Source organism: Canis lupus, chromosome X (genome assembly GCF_003254725.2).
Source record: "Canis lupus dingo isolate Sandy chromosome X, ASM325472v2, whole genome shotgun sequence".
In the NCBI taxonomy this organism is placed as follows: Eukaryota; Metazoa; Chordata; class Mammalia; order Carnivora; family Canidae; genus Canis; species Canis lupus.
In genome coordinates, this window is record NC_064281.1 from 123,434,248 (window position 1) to 123,452,274 (window position 18,027).

The following is an 18,027-nucleotide window of genomic DNA, read 5'->3' on the forward strand; positions in this document are numbered from 1 at the left end:
GGTGCAGCTCATTCCATCAACCCTTTAAGCAAACAATTGTTCCTCTGCTATTTAAACAGTTGCAGATGATAAAAAAAAGCTTCTCAACGCGACCTAGAAGGTCAGCACTACCACCGCCATACCAAAGCCTGAGTGCAAGGTGGTACACAAAGAGAAAAGTTTTAATTTTACTTTGTTAGGATTCTTATTTCTTTATTCATGAGAGACAGAGAGAGAGAGAGAGAGAGGAGAGAGAGAGAGAGGCAGAGACACAGGCAGAGGGAGAAGCAGGCTCCCTGCAGGGAGCCCGATGCGGGATTCGATTACGGGTCTCCAGGATCACTCCCTGGGCTGAAGGCGGCGCCAAACCGCTGAGCCACTCAGGGATCCCCGAGAAAAAATTTTAAAGTGATCAGGACACCCCTTTTAAAATAATCTGGGCAACTTTGTACATGTTGAAGCACTAGAGGCATCCTAGTAAGATCAGGAATAAGACAGGGGTCCCCGCTACCACAAGGGTCATTTAACAGTGTGTCAAAATGCTAGCCAAGAGGAAAGCAGCACAGAGAGGTAGCAGTTATCAGTATAGGAAAGGAAGGGTCAAAAAGTATCATTATTTGTAAATGTGACTGTCTTTCTAGAAAATTCTGACGAATCAACTGAATCCTGGTACTAAGAGGAACATACCCAAAATTCATCAAAATAAGTGATACAAGGGTGCCTGGGGGGCTCAGTCGGTGAAGCTTCTGCCTTCGGCTTGACTTGTGGTCCTGGAGTCTGGGGATCAGGCCCATGTTGGACTACCTGCTCAGCAGGTGTGTATGTGTGTGTGTGACTGCCTCTCCCTCTGCCTCTCCTGCCGCTCGTGCTGTCTCTCAAATAAATAAATAAAATCTTTAAAAAAAAGAAATACTATGGGGCACCTCGGTGGTCAGGGGAGGAGCGTCTGCCTTCGGCTGAGGTCGTGATCCCAGGGTCCTGAGATCAAGTCCCACATCGGGCTCCCCACACGGAGCCTGCTTCTCCCTCTGCCTGTGTCTCTGCCTCTCTCTGTGTCTCTCATAGGTAAATACATAAAATCTTTTTTACAAAAGTAAAATGACTTAAACAGAGAGGCTTTGAGGGACAAATCGACATACAGATTACAATTCAGGAAACAATAGAAGGTTCACAAACATACCTCGTCCAGAAGACCAAATCAGCAGGCAGGTGTCATCTAACACGTGATGCTGGGGAAAAAAGCAAAAATCCTGTCAGCTTTTCACAGCAAAATTATTCTTAGGCGGATAAGAAGAGGTAAATATAAGACAGGAAACTTTTTAAAGATATTCTATTGACAATACACACTCAAGACGAAGGGAAACCTCTGCATCAAACAGGCAACGGAAGGGATCACACGTCAAACCTGGTGCGTACCGACCTATGAATAAAGAGGCAATTGAAGAAACATCTGCCATCTGTATAACAAAACACTAATATCCTATTAATTGTAAAAGCTCATTATAAAGGGTTCAAATATCCAAGCCATGAGGATACAAAAACAAAGCGAACCAAAAGGATGACAAGACAATTCTCAGAGAGGGAGGAACAGAATGACTTGTTAGTCAACTATGAAAAAACTCAGGGCGGTTAATAAAGAAACGTGCATCGAAAGAAACTACCACTTTCCCCGATGCAGACAGCAGGGCGGTACGGGGAGGTCCGACCCCGGGGGAGGAGGTCGACCCATACACCTTCCCACCCACACTGGCCAAGATCCTAGAGCCTTCGTGCTGAGGGACCCGTCGCAAAGCCTCTGGGATAAACTCGCGCACGTGTGCTTTGTGTTCTACAAATACACACATGGTCGTAGTGACAGACGATGTCACCGTCACAGAGGAACGTACACTGGGCCGCCCCGCAGCACCGGGTCTGCGGTCGCCGCACCCCCACAGCGGCACTGCCCCACGGGGTATCCCGAACCCCAAGTGGCTGTTGAGCACACTCAACGGGGGGAGGGTGTAGGTGTCAAGTGCACGCGGAATTAGGAAAACACCGTGACTGGAATGCAAAATACCTCGTTAATACTCTTACTGACTATACACGGCCCAACGATCATATGTGGGATAGGACTGGGTTCAGTAAAACGGATGGAAATTATTTTGTCCCTTTTTTTTTTTTTTTTTTTTTTTCCTGGCTCCCTTAGTAAGTTCCCAAAGAGTTTCTCCTGCACGTTTTCGTGGTGAGTTCATTCCGGAGTGTGTCATGGGCTTTACCGTCCCGGGACACGGGGCCCTGCTGACCCTTACTAGTTACCGCTTTATTTAGGGAGGCTCTTAGCTTTGTACTTCCACGGGGCCACTTTGCTGAGTGCTCTTATTTGTAATGTTCTCCAGTAGGATCACCGTGTGTTGTCAGGCAGGCAGTCATAGCATCCTGAAATGATGATTACTGTACCTCCTTCTGTTAGATATTTCTACTTACGTCTTTTTTCCGTGCCTGGTTTAATTTTCTACTTGACACGATAATCGCGTGGAATCATAGTGGTCATACGCAGTATGTGTGTTTTGCTCCAGACTTCAATGGAGATGCTCCTCCTGCTCTTTGGATTCTGAACTGTTGGTAGAAATACGTAATGTAAAGTAAGAATTCCCCTCGTCTGACTATATCAATGTTTTTTTCCTTTTTATAAAGCAAAAAGGACATTCGATCTTGTTGGAGGCTTCTGTAACGTCTGTGGAGAAATGATCACGTGGTTCTTCACTTTAGATCGATTAAAATGGTGTATGATTTCCACAGATTTTCTAACACGGAACCATCCTTACACTCCCCAGTCAATCCCTCTTGGTCACGTTTTATTTTTTTATCGAGGCGTAGCTGACGTACAGTACTGTGTTAGTTTCCGATGCACGGCACAGGGATTCAACAGTTTTATACGTAGGAGGCGACCACCAGGATGGGTCTAGCTACCACCTGTCACCACGCAAAGTTGTTAAGATACAACTGACTGGGATCCCTGGGTGGCTCAGCGGTTCGGCGCCTGCCTTTGGCTCAGGGCCCGATCATGGAGCCCCCGGGTCGAGTCCCACGTCGGGCTCCCGGTGCATGGAGCCGGCTGCTCCCTCTGCCTGTGTCTCTGCCTCTCTCTCTCTCTCTATGTCTATCATGAATAAATAAATAAAATATTTAAAAAGTATATAATTGAGTACATTCCCTATGGTGTACATTGCATCCCTGGGTCTTATTTATTTTAAAACTGGAAGTTTTGTACCTCTTAATCTCCTTCCCCTATTTTACTTATCCTCCCACTCGCTGGTGGTCTGTGAAGCACCAGATCGTTCTCTGTATCCTAAGTGTTTGTGCTTTATTTCGTTTTTTTACATTCCACATACAAGTGAAATCGTACGATATCTGTGTTTCTCTGTGCGAGTTATTTCACGTAGCAGAAGGCCCTCTAGGTCCATCCATGTTGCTGCAAATGGAAAAAGATCTCATCCTACTTTTTAAGGTTTTATGTTTGTACTCATGAGAGACACAGAGACAGAGGCAGAGACGCAGGCAGGGGGAGAAGCAGGCTCCGTGCAGGGAGCCGGACGCGGGACTCGATCCCGGGACCCGGGATCACGACCTGAGCCACCCAGGCGGCCCTCATTCTTTTGTGATGGCTGAGTAACATTCGTGTGTGTGTGTGTGTGTGTGTGTGTGTGTGTGTGTGAGAGAGAGAGAGAGAGAGAGAGAGAGAGAGAGAGAGAGAGAGAGGGAGAGAGAGGGAGCTCTTTACCCACTCATGTCTTGGTGGACACTGAGGCTCTTTCCATGCCTTGGCTGTTATTGTGAACAGTGCTCCGGTGAACACAGGAGGGCACAGATCTATCTGAATTAGTGGCTTCTTTTAAGAGTTTGTTTTTTCAGTCATCTTGACACCCAGTGTGGGGGCTTGAACCCACAGGCTCGAGATCCAGAGTTGCACATTCCGCCAGCGCAGCCAGCCAGGTGCCCCTGATTTAGTGCCCTTACTGTCTTCCCTAAGTACACAGAGGTGGAATGGCTGGATCCTACGGTGGTTCTACTTGTAATTTCTTGAGGACTCTCCATGCTGTTTTCCACAGCCGCTGTGCCATTTGGCATCCCCCCCGCCCCCATATCTCAAGGATTTAAATGAGCTACTACATCCTGTTTGGCATAATTCCATTTAGCAGTTGCGCACCGATAGTCGTAAGAATCATTCATAGCTTCATCGTCTGTGCTCTCTCCAGGGGCATCGATCCTCCATAAGCAGCATATGGAAGTTGTAACTCTTTTAATGCCGTGGACTACTTTAACATAGCACCGGAGTGGTCTGCGTCTTAAAGATTTGCTTGAATTGCCCTCTAAAGTCAGCTGACCTAGTACTTTTTTAGAAAGAAGACGTTATTTGTTCACTTGAGAGAGAGAACGCGAGCAGGAGGAGGAGCAGAGGGACAGGGAGACGCCGAGCTCCTGCTGAGCAGGGCGCCCGACTCAGGCCCCCGGGATCGTGACCTGGGCGGAAGGCAGACGCTGAACCCACTGAGCCGCCCAGGGGCCCCGACCCAGTACTTTTTACAGCAGCTGCTTTTGAACCACATTTCCTATTTCTTTTGTAACAACCGATGAGGGGGCGCCCGGTGGCCCGCTCGGTGAAGCCTCTGCCTTCAGCTCAGGGCCCGATCCCGGGTCCTGGGGTCGAGCCCCACGTCGGGCCCCGAGCTCGCTGGGGAGTCTGTTTCTCGCCCTTCCTCTGCCTTTCTCCCTGCTCATGCTCTCTCTCTCGCTTTCTCTCTCGAATAAATAAATAAAAGAAAATCATAAAATAATAGCATCAAACCAGTCTTTACTGTTTTACAGTTTCCCTTTCCTCGTGGCAGTGTCGGTCATTTATGCCTCCGCGGGAGGACAGACCTTTGACCGTTCCCCAATCGGATTGACATGCAGTCGAGTAACTACTGTCTGATTCCACACCAGTTCCTCTAACTCTGTGCTCGTCTACTGACTTTCTTGTCTTGTTGCGTGTATTGGGGCTTTCTTTCTCCCCTTTTGGATGAGTATCTTAGCTGACGGATCACCTTTTTTTTTTTTTTTTTTTAAGAACCACTTCTCAAATTTATCAGTTGTGTTATTTTCCTGATTAACTGACTCCTGCATTTATATTGCATGTTTCCTTCCCTAGTTATTCTTCAGCTTATTTCTGGCCTGTGTCCTCATGATTTGCAGTGGATACTTTATTCATTTTCATATTTTCTGGCTCATTCACACAAGTAGGTAACGCTATACATGTTCTTCCTGTTTTTTTTTTTTTTTAAGATTTTAATTATTTCTTCATGAGAGACACAGAGAGAGGCAGAGACACAGGCAGAGGGAGGAGCAGACCCTTTGCGGGGAGCCCGATGCGGGACTCGATCCCGGGACCCCGGGATCACGCCCTCGCCTAAGGCAGACGTCCAACCTCTGAGCCACCCAGGTTCCCCTCTTTGTACATTTACATACAGTTATACCTCGATTGCATGATAAAGTGGCTTTAAATGACACCTAAACTCCTCCACCCGGCTCCAAAATATGAGGCAACCAGGATATCTATAATACGACGCTCCACAGTCTTTCCACCTTCCCTCTCAATGAGCTTGATGATGTTGTTTCCACATTATCGGGCAAAATAACATTGACATTCTCCTTTATGATTATAATTCCTACACCTTTACTACTTTTCCTCTCCATACCGTTTTTTGGTGGCGTAACATTCATATAGAAAAGTGCACAAACCCTATACGTAGAGCTCTACATATCGCCACCGAACCCCGGCAGCAATCAAGAAACCAAACCATTCGAATCAATACCAGTACCCCGGGAGTCACCTGCGCCCCTTCCCCAGTAACTGCTCCCGCTCTGCTCCCAGAAGTGGCCAACCTGGCTTTTAATGACACCCGGCAAGTATTTTTGCTTGGTTTTGAAGGTTATAAAAATGCAGTTATATAGGATGGTTTCTCTAGTGCCTGGTCTCCTCTGCTCATGGTATGTCTCTAAGGCACATGTTTCCCGCTGCACATGGCTCTGGTTTTTACGTTTTCATTCGTGTATGATATTCCATCACATGACTACACCACAGCTTTTTTTCATCCATTCTAGTGCTTCTGGAGTTTTCATGTTTTTGACTATTATAAGTAACGTGTCTACGAATTTCATGTTTGAAAAATGTTATACACATGCAGATATGTACAGAGATGCAGTTCTGGTGAGACCGATGGAGGAGTTTTCAGGTTATTTTGTTCATGACTTCGCTGGAACCACAAGATCCCCCTATGACACATTTACCCAGCGCTCTAAATGACAGCACATCACACGGTTAGGGAACGAAGAACATTACTCTACCAGGTAGCAGAGGATACGGCCAAAAATGTGAAGATAGGTGGCTGCAGAGTTCATGCCCAGAATCCAACACAAGTCCCGAGTCCTCGTGGGAAGGTAGGGTTCGTTAGCCAGGACATCAGCAGTTGTGTCATAAGGGTCCACCCCGACCCAGAGACGTGACTGGAGAAAAAGGTTAAAATTAAGAGTCAGAAGCCAGAGTGGAACCAATCTGGAAAGAGTACGTAAAGAACAGTAGTGAAATTATTTGGGTCACTCAACTGAGAAGAAACAGAAAGCTGGTCTTGACCTTGCTTATTATCGAATACTAAATTCCCAAGAGAATCAGAGGTGTTTCAATCGGGGGGGAGGATTAAAAGCATACAATTAAGTAGATAATATGAAACCATGAATATGAACACACTGATGGAGAACTTTTAGGTATAATACCAAAGCCAGAAGCCATGAATGAATAAAAGTATTCAGTATTTGATCATAAACAAATGATAAAAAATATATATATAAAAAAGTATATAAACACATGATAAATCTGTGGCAAAAAATATCACGAAAAAACAAAAAAACCCACAACGGGAATGACTGAAAAAGTTATGTGTAATCAACAACTGAACGGAGCATGATATAAAAAATCCAGAATCGGGGATCCCTGGGTGGCGCAGCGGTTTGGCGCCTGCCTTTGGCCCAGGGCGCGATCCTGGAGACCCGGGATCGAGTCCCACGTCGGGCTCCCGGTGCATGGAGCCTGCTTCTCCCTCTGCCTGTGTCTCTGCCCCTCTCTCTCTCTCTCTCTCTCTCTCTCTCTCTCTCTCTGTGACTATCATAAATAAATAAAAATAAAAAAAATAAAATATGGACTTATAAAAAAAAAATCCAGAATCCCTGCCTCCCCCCAAATCAATCTCCCTCTCTTTTGCAGAAAAATGTTGGCTTCTGGGCCGCCTCGGGGGCTCAGTGGTTGAGCGTCTGCCTTTGGCTCAGGTCTTGATCCCGGGGTCCTGGCGTGAGGTCCCACATCGCGATCCTCAATCCTCGCGGGGAGCCTGCTTCTCCCTCTCTATGCCTCTGCCTTTCCCTCTGTGTCTCTCAGGAAGAGATAAAATATTTGAGAAAAGAAAAACATTAGTCACGTTCTGCACCATAAGACACAACTTGAAATTTAAAAGAATAGAAACAGGGGATCCCAGGGGCTCAGCGGTTCAGCGCCTGCCTTCGGCCCGAGGCGTGATCCTGGAGTCCCGAGATCGAGTCCCACATCAGGCTCCCTGCATGGAGCCTGCTTCTCCCTCTCTATGCCTCTGCCTTTCTCTCTGTGTCTCTCAGGAATAAATAAAATATTTGAGGAAAAAAAAAAAAACACTTTAGTCACGATCCGCACCATAAAACAAAACGTAAATTTAAATTAATAGAAACGATAGGGTATGTGCTCTCAGACCATAACAGAATTAAACTACAAGTCAGTACAAAAAGAGAACAGTAAAAGTCCCACTATACTTGGAGATTTAATGTTATTGAAAAAACACAGGGATCGAAAAAAATCTCAAAAGAAATGCCGAGGTATTTTTAACTAAATGAAAATAAAAATACGACTTTTCAAAATTTGTAGAATGCAGCAAGATTGATGCCTAGAGAGAAATATATCTCATGGAATACATGCATTAAAAAGAAAGATCTAAGATCAATCTAAGTTTCCTCCTTAGGAAAGTAGGAAAAGAAGAGCAAATTATTTTTTTTTAAGATTTAGTTATTTAATTATTCATGATAGAAAGAGAGCGAGAGAGGCAGAGACACAGGCAGAGGGAGAAGCAGGCTCCATGCAGGGAGCCCGACACGGGACTCGATCCCGGGACTCCAGGATCCCGCCCCGGGCCGAAGGCAGGCAACAAACCGCTGAGGCACCCAGGGATCCCCAAGAAGAGCAAATTAAATGCAAAGTAGGCAAAAGCCAAGAATTATAAGAATTAGAGGAGAGCTCAATGAAATTGAAAACAGAAAAGAGGAAAAACAAAAGCTGCTTCAAAGGATCAGTAAAGCCAGGCAAATAAGCCTCAGGAGAGGCAAACGAGGAAAAAAACGCTAAGTCTCTAGGTAGGCTAACAAAGATTTTTTTAAAAAGACACCAATTATTACCACTATGAGAAATGAAAGAGAAATGAAAGACTTCCACACTGTGAAGCTGCCGCTGCTACCCCACGAGGTGGGAGGGGGGCGGACAAGGTCAGCACCTTCTCTGCCCCCCCCCCTTGGAGCCCTTCAAGCCCCCCAGTGCCTGGTAGCACTGCTGCCAGCCCCAGTCGCTGCCATGTCACACACCCCCTCCACTGCCCCCCGGGGCAGAGTTTGCACAAAGTCCCCCCATAGTATAAGGGGAGCCACGTGAGGGGCAGGGGGGACGGGGAGGAGGTCTGTTCCCCCTGGTGGGGCTGGCGGGGTGTGTAGCTGCCCCCCACCTCTCCCTACTTCTCGCCCCTCAATAAAATGATCTTAAACCGCAAAAAATTAAAAATGAAAATGATTTTTAATATGCATACTTGATTGTTTATTAATATGGCTTGTTTTTATATATTGCTAACACATAATTATATAACATAAAAACAAAGAGATTAATCACCTTAAAATATTTAACCACACAGACCTTTAAAGCAAAAGGAATAATCGTGTCACGGGGCTTTAATGTGTATAAAGGCGATAGGTGGGAGAGCTACGTTGAATGAATGACGGGAAAAGGAGTCGAATGGGACAATATACAATATACAATGGGACAATACAAAGAGTACATCTAAATCAATACGTAGAAGAAATGCAGTGAATATAAAATAGCATGGAAATATGTGTGTGAATACATGTACAATGTTTTTGGTGTACATAAATTATTCCAATGAAATACTTAGGAGGATCACGTTGGATATAAAGCGCAAGAACTACGTTGTGCCTATAAAAGAATGCATACGGCACACCATGGAACCTACAGTCATTACAAGGATATTAATCCAATCCCACCAACAATCCTATCTGACAACCTAGGCGAAATGGAGTAAATTCTTCAAAGACACAACGTGCTAAGAGCCACGCAAGACGATGTAGCAAATGCGCAAAGGCCTAGATGTATTAGAGATAATGAGTCCGTAATTAAAACCCTTCCAAAGGAGAACACGCAAGGCCAGGATAGTTTCACCGGAAAATCGTACCAAATACGGAAGGAAGAAATTATACCAATTCTCTACAATCTCTTCCAGAAGACAGAAGCGCAGGAAATACTTCCGAAGCCACTCTACGAGGCCAGCGTTACCCTAACACCAAAACCAAACAGACACAGTGTAAGAAAGCTACAGACCGCTCTCTCTCGCCAACACAGATGCAAAAGTCCTCAAGAAAATTTTATCAAATCGAGGGGGATCCCCGGGCGGCTCAGCGATTTGGCACCTGCCTTCGGCCCGGGGCGTGGTCCTGGGGTCTCGGGATCGAGTCCCTCGTCGGGCGCCTTGCATGGAGCCTGCTTCTCCCTCTAACTGGGTCTCTGCCTCTCTTTCTCTCTCTCTCTGTCTCTCATGAATAAATAAATAAAAATCTTTAAGAAAAAGAAACTATTATCAAATCAAATCCAATAACGTATCCGACGAACTACGCATCACTACGAAGTGAAATTTATCCCATGCGTGCAAGGATGGCGCAACGTGTGAAGATCAGTTAACATGCTCTATCACATCAATAGGCTAAAAAAGACAAATTATATAATCTGATCAAGATACCAGAAAAGGGTTTGGCATAATTCAACCCCTACTCTCGATCGAAACGTGCTCAGCAAACTAGGACTAGAAGGTAACTTCCTAAGCTCGATAAGGAACATCTGTAAAGCAATCGACGGTTAACATCCTACTGAATGGTGAGAAATTAAAAGCTTCCCTGTTAAGATCGGGAACTCGCAAGGAGGGGATCCCTGAGTGGCTCAGCGGTTTGGCGCCTGCCTTTGCCCAGGGTGTGACCCTGGAGTCCGGGGATCGAGTCCCACGTCGGGCTCCCTGCGTGGAGCCTGCTTCTCCCTCTGCCTGGTCTCTGCCTCTCTCTGTGTCTCTCATAGGTAAATACATAAAATCTTTTTTTACAAAAGTAAAATAATTTACTTTTTTCTAATTTTTTTTAAATTTCTATTTATTTATGATAGTCACACAGAGAGAGAGAGAGAAGCAGAGACACAGGCAGAGGGAGAAGCAGGCTCCATGCACCGGGGGCCCGACGTGGGATTCGATCCCGGGTCTCCAGGATCACGCCCCGGGCCAAAGGCAGGCGCTAAACCGCTGCGCCACCCAGGGATCCCAAAAGTAAAATAATTTAAACAGAGAGGCTTTGAGGGACAAATCGACATACAGATTACAATTCAGGAAACAATAGAAGGTTCACAAACATACCTCGTCCAGAAGACCAAATCAGCAGGCAGGTGTCATCTAACACGTGATGCTGGGGGAAAAAGCAAAAATCCTGTCAGCTTTTCACAGCAAAATTATTCTTAGGCGGATAAGAAGAGGTAAATATAAGACAGGAAACTTTTTAAAGATATTCTATTGACAATACACACTCAAGACGAAGGGAAACCTCTGCATCAAACAGGCAACGGAAGGGATCACACGTCAAACCTGGTGCGTACCGACCTATGAATAAAGAGGCAATTGAAGAAACATCTGCCATCTGTATAACAAAACACTAATATCCTATTAATTGTAAAAGCTCATTATAAAGGGTTCAAATATCCAAGCCATGAGGATACAAAAACAAAGCGAACCAAAAGGATGACAAGACAATTCTCAGAGAGGGAGGAACAGAATGACTTGTTAGTCAACTATGAAAAAACTCAGGGCGGTTAATAAAGAAACGTGCATCGAAAGAAACTACCACTTTCCCCGATGCAGACAGCAGGGCGGTACGGGGAGGTCCGACCCCGGGGGAGGAGGTCGACCCATACACCTTCCCACCCACACTGGCCAAGATCCTAGAGCCTTCGTGCTGAGGGACCCGTCGCAAAGCCTCTGGGATAAACTCGCGCACGTGTGCTTTGTGTTCTACAAATACACACATGGTCGTAGTGACAGACGATGTCACCGTCACAGAGGAACGTACACTGGGCCGCCCCGCAGCACCGGGTCTGCGGTCGCCGCACCCCCACAGCGGCACTGCCCCACGGGGTATCCCGAACCCCAAGTGGCTGTTGAGCACACTCAACGGGGGGAGGGTGTAGGTGTCAAGTGCACGCGGAATTAGGAAAACACCGTGACTGGAATGCAAAATACCTCGTTAATACTCTTACTGACTATACACGGCCCAACGATCATATGTGGGATAGGACTGGGTTCAGTAAAACGGATGGAAATTATTTTGTCCCTTTTTTTTTTTTTTTTTTTTTTCCTGGCTCCCTTAGTAAGTTCCCAAAGAGTTTCTCCTGCACGTTTTCGTGGTGAGTTCATTCCGGAGTGTGTCATGGGCTTTACCGTCCCGGGACACGGGGCCCTGCTGACCCTTACTAGTTACCGCTTTATTTAGGGAGGCTCTTAGCTTTGTACTTCCACGGGGCCACTTTGCTGAGTGCTCTTATTTGTAATGTTCTCCAGTAGGATCACCGTGTGTTGTCAGGCAGGCAGTCATAGCATCCTGAAATGATGATTACTGTACCTCCTTCTGTTAGATATTTCTACTTACGTCTTTTTTCCGTGCCTGGTTTAATTTTCTACTTGACACGATAATCGCGTGGAATCATAGTGGTCATACGCAGTATGTGTGTTTTGCTCCAGACTTCAATGGAGATGCTCCTCCTGCTCTTTGGATTCTGAACTGTTGGTAGAAATACGTAATGTAAAGTAAGAATTCCCCTCGTCTGACTATATCAATGTTTTTTTCCTTTTTATAAAGCAAAAAGGACATTCGATCTTGTTGGAGGCTTCTGTAACGTCTGTGGAGAAATGATCACGTGGTTCTTCACTTTAGATCGATTAAAATGGTGTATGATTTCCACAGATTTTCTAACACGGAACCATCCTTACACTCCCCAGTCAATCCCTCTTGGTCACGTTTTATTTTTTTATCGAGGCGTAGCTGACGTACAGTACTGTGTTAGTTTCCGATGCACGGCACAGGGATTCAACAGTTTTATACGTAGGAGGCGACCACCAGGATGGGTCTAGCTACCACCTGTCACCACGCAAAGTTGTTAAGATACAACTGACTGGGATCCCTGGGTGGCTCAGCGGTTCGGCGCCTGCCTTTGGCTCAGGGCCCGATCATGGAGCCCCCGGGTCGAGTCCCACGTCGGGCTCCCGGTGCATGGAGCCGGCTGCTCCCTCTGCCTGTGTCTCTGCCTCTCTCTCTCTCTCTATGTCTATCATGAATAAATAAATAAAATATTTAAAAAGTATATAATTGAGTACATTCCCTATGGTGTACATTGCATCCCTGGGTCTTATTTATTTTAAAACTGGAAGTTTTGTACCTCTTAATCTCCTTCCCCTATTTTACTTGTCCTCCCACTCGCTGGTGGTCTGTGAAGCACCAGATCGTTCTCTGTATCCTAAGTGTTTGTGCTTTATTTCGTTTTTTTTACATTCCACATACAAGTGAAATCGTACCACTTCTCAAATTTATCAGTTGTGTTATTTTCCTGATTAACTGACTCCTGCATTTTTATTGCATGTTTCCTTCCCTAGTTATTCTTTGGCTTATTTCTGGCCTGTGTCCTCATGATTTGCAGTGGATACTTTATTCATTTTCATATTTTCTGGCTCATTCACACAAGTAGGTAAGGCTATATACATGTTTTTCCTGGGCTTTTTTGGAAAGATTTTATTTATTTATTCATGAGAGACAGAGAGAGAGGCTGAGACACAGGCAGAGGGAGGAGCAGGCCCGAAGCAGGGAGCCCGACAGGTCTTTGAAGCCATTGTGTTATCCTTGTCATTTTCTAGATACTCTCAAGTTTTCTCCTGGATATATTCTTTGAATCGACGTTTAAGGCGGTATTTAAAATTTTCCAGATGACAGGGTGGCTTTCACTTTGTATATTTTTAAGGGTATTATGTATTTATTCATCACAGCACCGAATGGTAGAGGCAGAGAGAGAAGCAGGCTCCGTGCTCCCAGGTCTTTGTTTGGTGGGGGCCTGCTGCTCCCTCTCCCTCTGCCTGCTGCTCCCCCTGCTTGTGCGCACTCTGTGTGTGTGTCTGTGTCAACAAAATGAACATCTTTGAAAAAATACTGTAGCTTTACATAACCCACGTAGTCCCGTCTTATGCATACCACCCGGCACAAGAGAACTTCCTGTGATGATGGAAATGTTCTGTGAGATCCAGAAGCCGCTAGCCACACATGGCTATTAAGCACTCGACACCACACGAGTGTCGTTAAGGAAAGCAATTTTTGATTTCAATTAATTACAGGTAAATAGTCACAGATGACCAGCGGCCACCATATAGGACAGTGCAGCTCTGGACAGTGTCTTTATTCCCACGATGGGCATCAAGTGTCCCTCCTTCCCTTTCCACAACCATTCACATTGATCACATTGTACTTTTCTCTAAATGCTTATGTTTCTACATTTATTTATTCATTTTCTAAATGAATTTATTTATTTATTCATGAGAGACACACACAGAGAGAGGCAGAGACGCAGGCAGAGACGCAGGCAGAGGGAGAAGCAGGCAGAGACGCAGGCAGAGACGCAGGCAGAGGGAGAAGCAGGCCCCATGCAGGGAGCCCGATGCGGGACTCGATCCTGGGACTCGAGGACCACGCCCCGGGCCGAAGGCAGGCGGCGAACCGCTGAGCCACCCAGGGAAGCCCGGCGTATTATTTTCATGTTGAGTCACACAGGTCCCAGAAGCAAGAAAAGCAAGGAGGAGAAGAGAAAGACGATCAGCAAAGTAGAGAGGCTGCAGGTCAGGATCACAATTACGATCTAGTTACAGACGACGGCCTCGACGAAGACGCTGCGCGTCTATAAAGCACTGAGCTCCCGTTATCAACCTCCCTGTACTTGACCCTTGAACAAAACAGGTTTGAATCTGAGGGGCCCACTCCTGTGCTGAAGTTTTCAACAAACACAGCCTAGGACTAAGGTTTTTTTCTCCTGTTTCTGGTTTTATTCACATTTCCCTTCCCCCGCTCACCTCCTGGGCAGAAGGCAGTCTGTGGCATACATACCCCGCAGCAGGCCTGTCACTCAGCTGTTTATGCTGTCGGCGAGGCACGCACTCACCGGTAGCCTGTTGGTAGTAAGGTTTCGAGGGAGTCGAGGGTCACACGCATTCTTCTGTGGTGCGGGGTGGCGGCTCTGTTGTGCAAGGGTCGAGTGTACTTCTCGGGGATTTAAAGAGGGAATTTGAGCATGCTCGACGTTTCCAGCTTTAGACTGTCCCTGTGTACTCATTCCGTGTTGCAGGTGTCTTTAATTTTTTTCCCCAAGATTAACTTGCCAAGTTGACACAGAGAGAGAGAGGGGGAGAGCGCGAGCGAGCGAGCGCACAAGCGGGAGGGGCTGCCGAGGGAGAGGGAGAGGCAGGCTCCGTGGTGAGCAGGGAACCCCACGTGGGGCTGGATCGCAACCCCCGCGAGCATGACGTGAGCCCCCACGGCAGGTGCTCAACCGAGCCGCCCAGGCGCCCTCCGTGTGTCCTGAGACCGACTTGCCTTTTCGTGCAAAGTTGGTCAGCGCCGCTGAGAGCCTCCACGAGGCATAAACCCGGGCTGGAGAGGGACAGGAGGCGGTCGCCGGCCTCCGAGGAGGACCCAGCGTTCTGGCTCACGGCAGGCGATACGGCGTCAGCGCACGATCCATCCTTCTCTTCGGAAACTCCCACCCCGTGCTCGCAACGCACCGCTGCCGGGCTGGAAGGTAACCCGGGTCGGAGCGGCTGCCCACAGCTGGAGACAGGCCGGAGAAGGGGTGCGAGGGGCTGTGCGGCCCGGCCGCGCCCTCCTCCCGTTGCGCGCACGTGCCCTCACCTGCGAGCGGGGACCCCAGCTTGGACCAGTCGGGCTTGAGATGGTAGATGATGCCATCCAGGGCGCCGGGCAGCAGCACTCCGCGCACCAGCAGCACGACGAGGACCACGTAGGGGAAGGTAGCGGTGAAGTACACGATCTGCGGGGGGCGGGCGGCTCAGAGGGGCCCCCGGCCCGGCGGGATGGCCAGGGGACCAGGCCGGGGGCTCGGAGGTCCAGCGGGAGGCCGGCCGGCGGCCGCGCCGTCCTCCTCGAGGCCTCGGCTCCTCCCGGGGAGGCTGTGTGCTCGGCTCGGGCAGCAGCAGCAGCCCCGCGGCGCGCAGGTGACCCACGGGGGTGGGGCAGGGGGACGGGCAGGGCCTGGACGGGGGGGGGGGTCGGGGGTACCTGTCCGACCGCCTCCAGATGCTCCAGGACCCGGCGCAGGTGATCAGCGGGCTGGGGCCAGGCGGGGCGGCGGCGCATGCGCGGGCTGGGCGGGTCGGAGTCACGTGCCAGCCGCCTCCCTAGCCCCCCCCCGTCCCTACCACCCCCCCGCCCCCCGCTCCTGCCAGGCTCGGCGCAGGCGCCCCAGGGAGCGCGGGTGACGTCAGCTGGCGAGAGGCGGGGCCTCCTGAGGTAGCCTCGGCCGCTTCGGGACGCGGGCCACGCGTTCCATCCGGGCATCTGCGCCCCCCCCACCCCGCGGGCTTGGCGGGAAGCAGCGACGTGCGGGCGGCGTGTGCGCAGGCGCCGTGCGTGCCCGCAGCGGCCTTGCGCGCCGAGGGGCGGGGCTTCGCGAGCGGGCGGGCGGGCGAGCGAGGCGGAGCCGTCGAGGAGGAGTGCGGGCGGCCTCGCGCGGGGCTCTGGGCAGGCGGGCGTAAGTGGCGGCGGCGGCCATGCAGGCCCCAGGGGACGGCGAGGGCGGCGCGGCAGGCGGGGCGGAGGGCGGCGCGGGCAGCCGTGAAGGCGAGGGTGGCCCGCGCCCCGAGGGAGCGGAGGGCGAGGCGGTCAGGGCCCCTCCCCAGGCCGAGGTTGCCCCGCAGCCCGCGGGGCCCCTTGGGGACGTGCCGCCCGAGGTCATGTTCGCCCCGAGCCGATTGCTGGAGTTGTATCTTTTCCGCGGAGGGGGCCCTGGGCGCGGGCGGCGGCGGGGTCGGTTGGGGGCGTGGCGGCCGCCCTGGGGGGCGGGAGGGGCAGCGGGGCCAACGGCCTGGAGAGGCGACCTGAGGGGCCAAGGTTGGGGCCTAGGAGGGGACGGGGGCGGTTGGGGCCTCGGAGGGGACGGGGGCGGTTGGGGCCTAGGAGGGGACGGGGGCGGTTGGGGCCTAGGAGGGGACGGGGGCGGTTGGGGCCTAGGAGGGGACGGGGGCGCTTGGGGCCTAGGAGGGGACGGAGTCGCTTGGGGCCTAGCAGGGGACGAGGCGGTTGGGGCCTAGGAGGGGACGGGGTCGCTTGGGGCCTAGCAGGGGACGGGGTCGCTTGGGGCCTAGCAGGGGACGAGGCGCTTGGGGCCTAGCAGGGGACGAGGCGCTTGGGGCCTAGGAGGGGACCGGGCCGCTTGGGGCCTGGGAGGGGACGGGGCTGCTTGGGGCCTGGGAGGGGACGGGCCCGCTTGGGGCCTGGGAGGAGACAGGGGCGGCCTGGGCGACCCTCTGCCTCGAGGGCTGAGCAGGCCTCGGGCCCCCGGAGATTGAGCAGCGGACGGTGCCTTAACCGCGCCCCCAGCAAGCTGACGGTGCCCTTCCGGACACCACTGGAGGCGGAGATGGCGCGCAGGTCCCTCGCACCGTATGTCCAGCGTCCCCGAGGACTAGTTCAGAAGGAGCTGACGGTGAACGGCAGCGCCCTGGCCATGTGAGTGCTGCGAGGCGGGGAGCGGCGGTCGGAGGCGGGGCGCGGGGTACGGGGAGGAGCGGGGATCCCGGGGCGGGGGGCGGGGGGTGGGGGGGGACGAGGAGGGGCGCACGGGCTGGGCGGGGGAAGGACGGGAGGGGCGCGGGTGCCGGGCGGTCTGTGTCTCCCCAGGCCCCCACGGAGGCCCTGCTCACCCCCAACCCCCCTGTTCCTTTGCCCGCCCTGCAGTAGATGGACTGCCGAGGACCCGGTCTTCTTCCGCATTTCCGTGAACGCCTTCCTGGACCAGCTGTCCCTGGTGATGCGAAACATTCGAGGCTTTGGGTCCCCGCCAATGCGAAGCCTGGGCCGGGGAAAGAGAACCGACACCTAAAGCCGCGCCCCCCGCCCCCGCAGGCGCGGCTCGGGCCGTCGTCGGTACCTGCCGTCGTTGCCGACCCGCTATCAGAGCCCCACGTTTTTCCCCCGCAGCGGGCCCCGGGTGCCTCCTGGTGCCCTCGAGTTCTTAGTTCTTTCCCTGGCCTCGGGGGAGCGGGCCCTGCTTGTTGGTTGCTGCAGAAAATAAAGCCGAGTTCACTGTTTCGGGTCTGAGGTTCTTTTCTCGGCTCCCGCGCCTCCAGGCTTCCTCGCCGTTGCTCTCCCTGGGGCGGGAGGTTCTGGGAGCCCCGTGCCGCCAGCACAAGGTTCTTGGCGACAGCCTGGGGAAGGGAAACTGCAGCCCCACGTCCAGGACTGAATGCTGTCGGGGTCCCGGAGTGCTCTCCCGGTTCCCCCCCCCCCCCCCGCCCCCACCGTGCGGGTACCGCACCATATACCGGGCGGGCGACAGCTGGACGGGCTCTTTAAAGACTTTATTTCCTGCTTCCTGAAAAG

General features: G+C 51.0%; 2 protein-coding genes across 10 annotated transcripts; one reads left to right on the top strand and one right to left on the bottom strand.

Annotated features, from left to right (window-relative positions):
* Positions 1 to 249: 249 nt before the first annotated feature.
* Positions 250 to 15,812, bottom strand: LOC112668346 (sodium- and chloride-dependent creatine transporter 1-like). Of its 9 annotated transcripts, none has more exons than XR_007409333.1 (5): positions 15,706 to 15,812; positions 15,319 to 15,457; positions 12,025 to 15,201; positions 10,910 to 10,982; positions 250 to 1,208 (listed from the first exon to the last, which is right to left on the bottom strand). XR_007409333.1 is itself a non-coding variant. In XM_049107347.1 (3 exons), exons 1-3 carry the CDS (start codon positions 15,781 to 15,783, stop codon positions 15,116 to 15,118), a joined length of 303 nt encoding a protein of 100 aa, XP_048963304.1. In that variant the 5' UTR covers positions 15,784 to 15,806; the 3' UTR covers positions 11,741 to 15,115. The 9 variants fall into 9 exon arrangements, 1 of the variants encoding a protein (XP_048963304.1); XR_004812909.2 differs by lacking the exon at positions 250 to 1,208 and adding an exon at positions 10,650 to 10,791; XR_007409329.1 differs by lacking the exon at positions 10,910 to 10,982 and having other exon boundaries at positions 15,706 to 15,806.
* Positions 15,813 to 16,183: 371 nt separating this feature from the next.
* On the top strand, positions 16,184 to 17,735 carry LOC112668551 (EKC/KEOPS complex subunit LAGE3-like). Its single transcript, XM_049107467.1, has 3 exons — positions 16,184 to 16,408; positions 17,026 to 17,154; positions 17,383 to 17,735. Exons 1-3 carry the CDS (start codon positions 16,197 to 16,199, stop codon positions 17,525 to 17,527), a joined length of 486 nt encoding a protein of 161 aa, XP_048963424.1. The 5' UTR covers positions 16,184 to 16,196; the 3' UTR covers positions 17,528 to 17,735.
* The last annotated feature ends 292 nt before the right edge of the window (positions 17,736 to 18,027 follow it).

Coding starts and splice junctions, on each gene's coding strand:
- LOC112668551 (XM_049107467.1), top strand. CDS start 16,197: ATGCAGGCCCCAGGGGACGGCGAGGGCGGCGCGGCAGGCGGGGCGGAG. Junction 16,409..17,025: donor CCGAGCCGATTGCTGGAGTT/GTATCTTTTCCG, acceptor CCGCGCCCCCAG/CAAGCTGACGGTGCCCTTCC. Junction 17,155..17,382: donor AACGGCAGCGCCCTGGCCAT/GTGAGTGCTGCG, acceptor CCCGCCCTGCAG/TAGATGGACTGCCGAGGACC.
- LOC112668346 (XM_049107347.1), bottom strand. CDS start 15,783: ATGCGCCGCCGCCCCGCCTGGCCCCAGCCCGCTGATCACCTGCGCCGG. Junction 15,458..15,705: donor ATCTGGAGGCGGTCGGACAG/GTACCCCCGACC, acceptor CGCCCCCCGCAG/ATCGTGTACTTCACCGCTAC. Junction 15,202..15,318: donor GCTGGGGTCCCCGCTCGCAG/GTGAGGGCACGT, acceptor GTTACCTTCCAG/CCCGGCAGCGGTGCGTTGCG.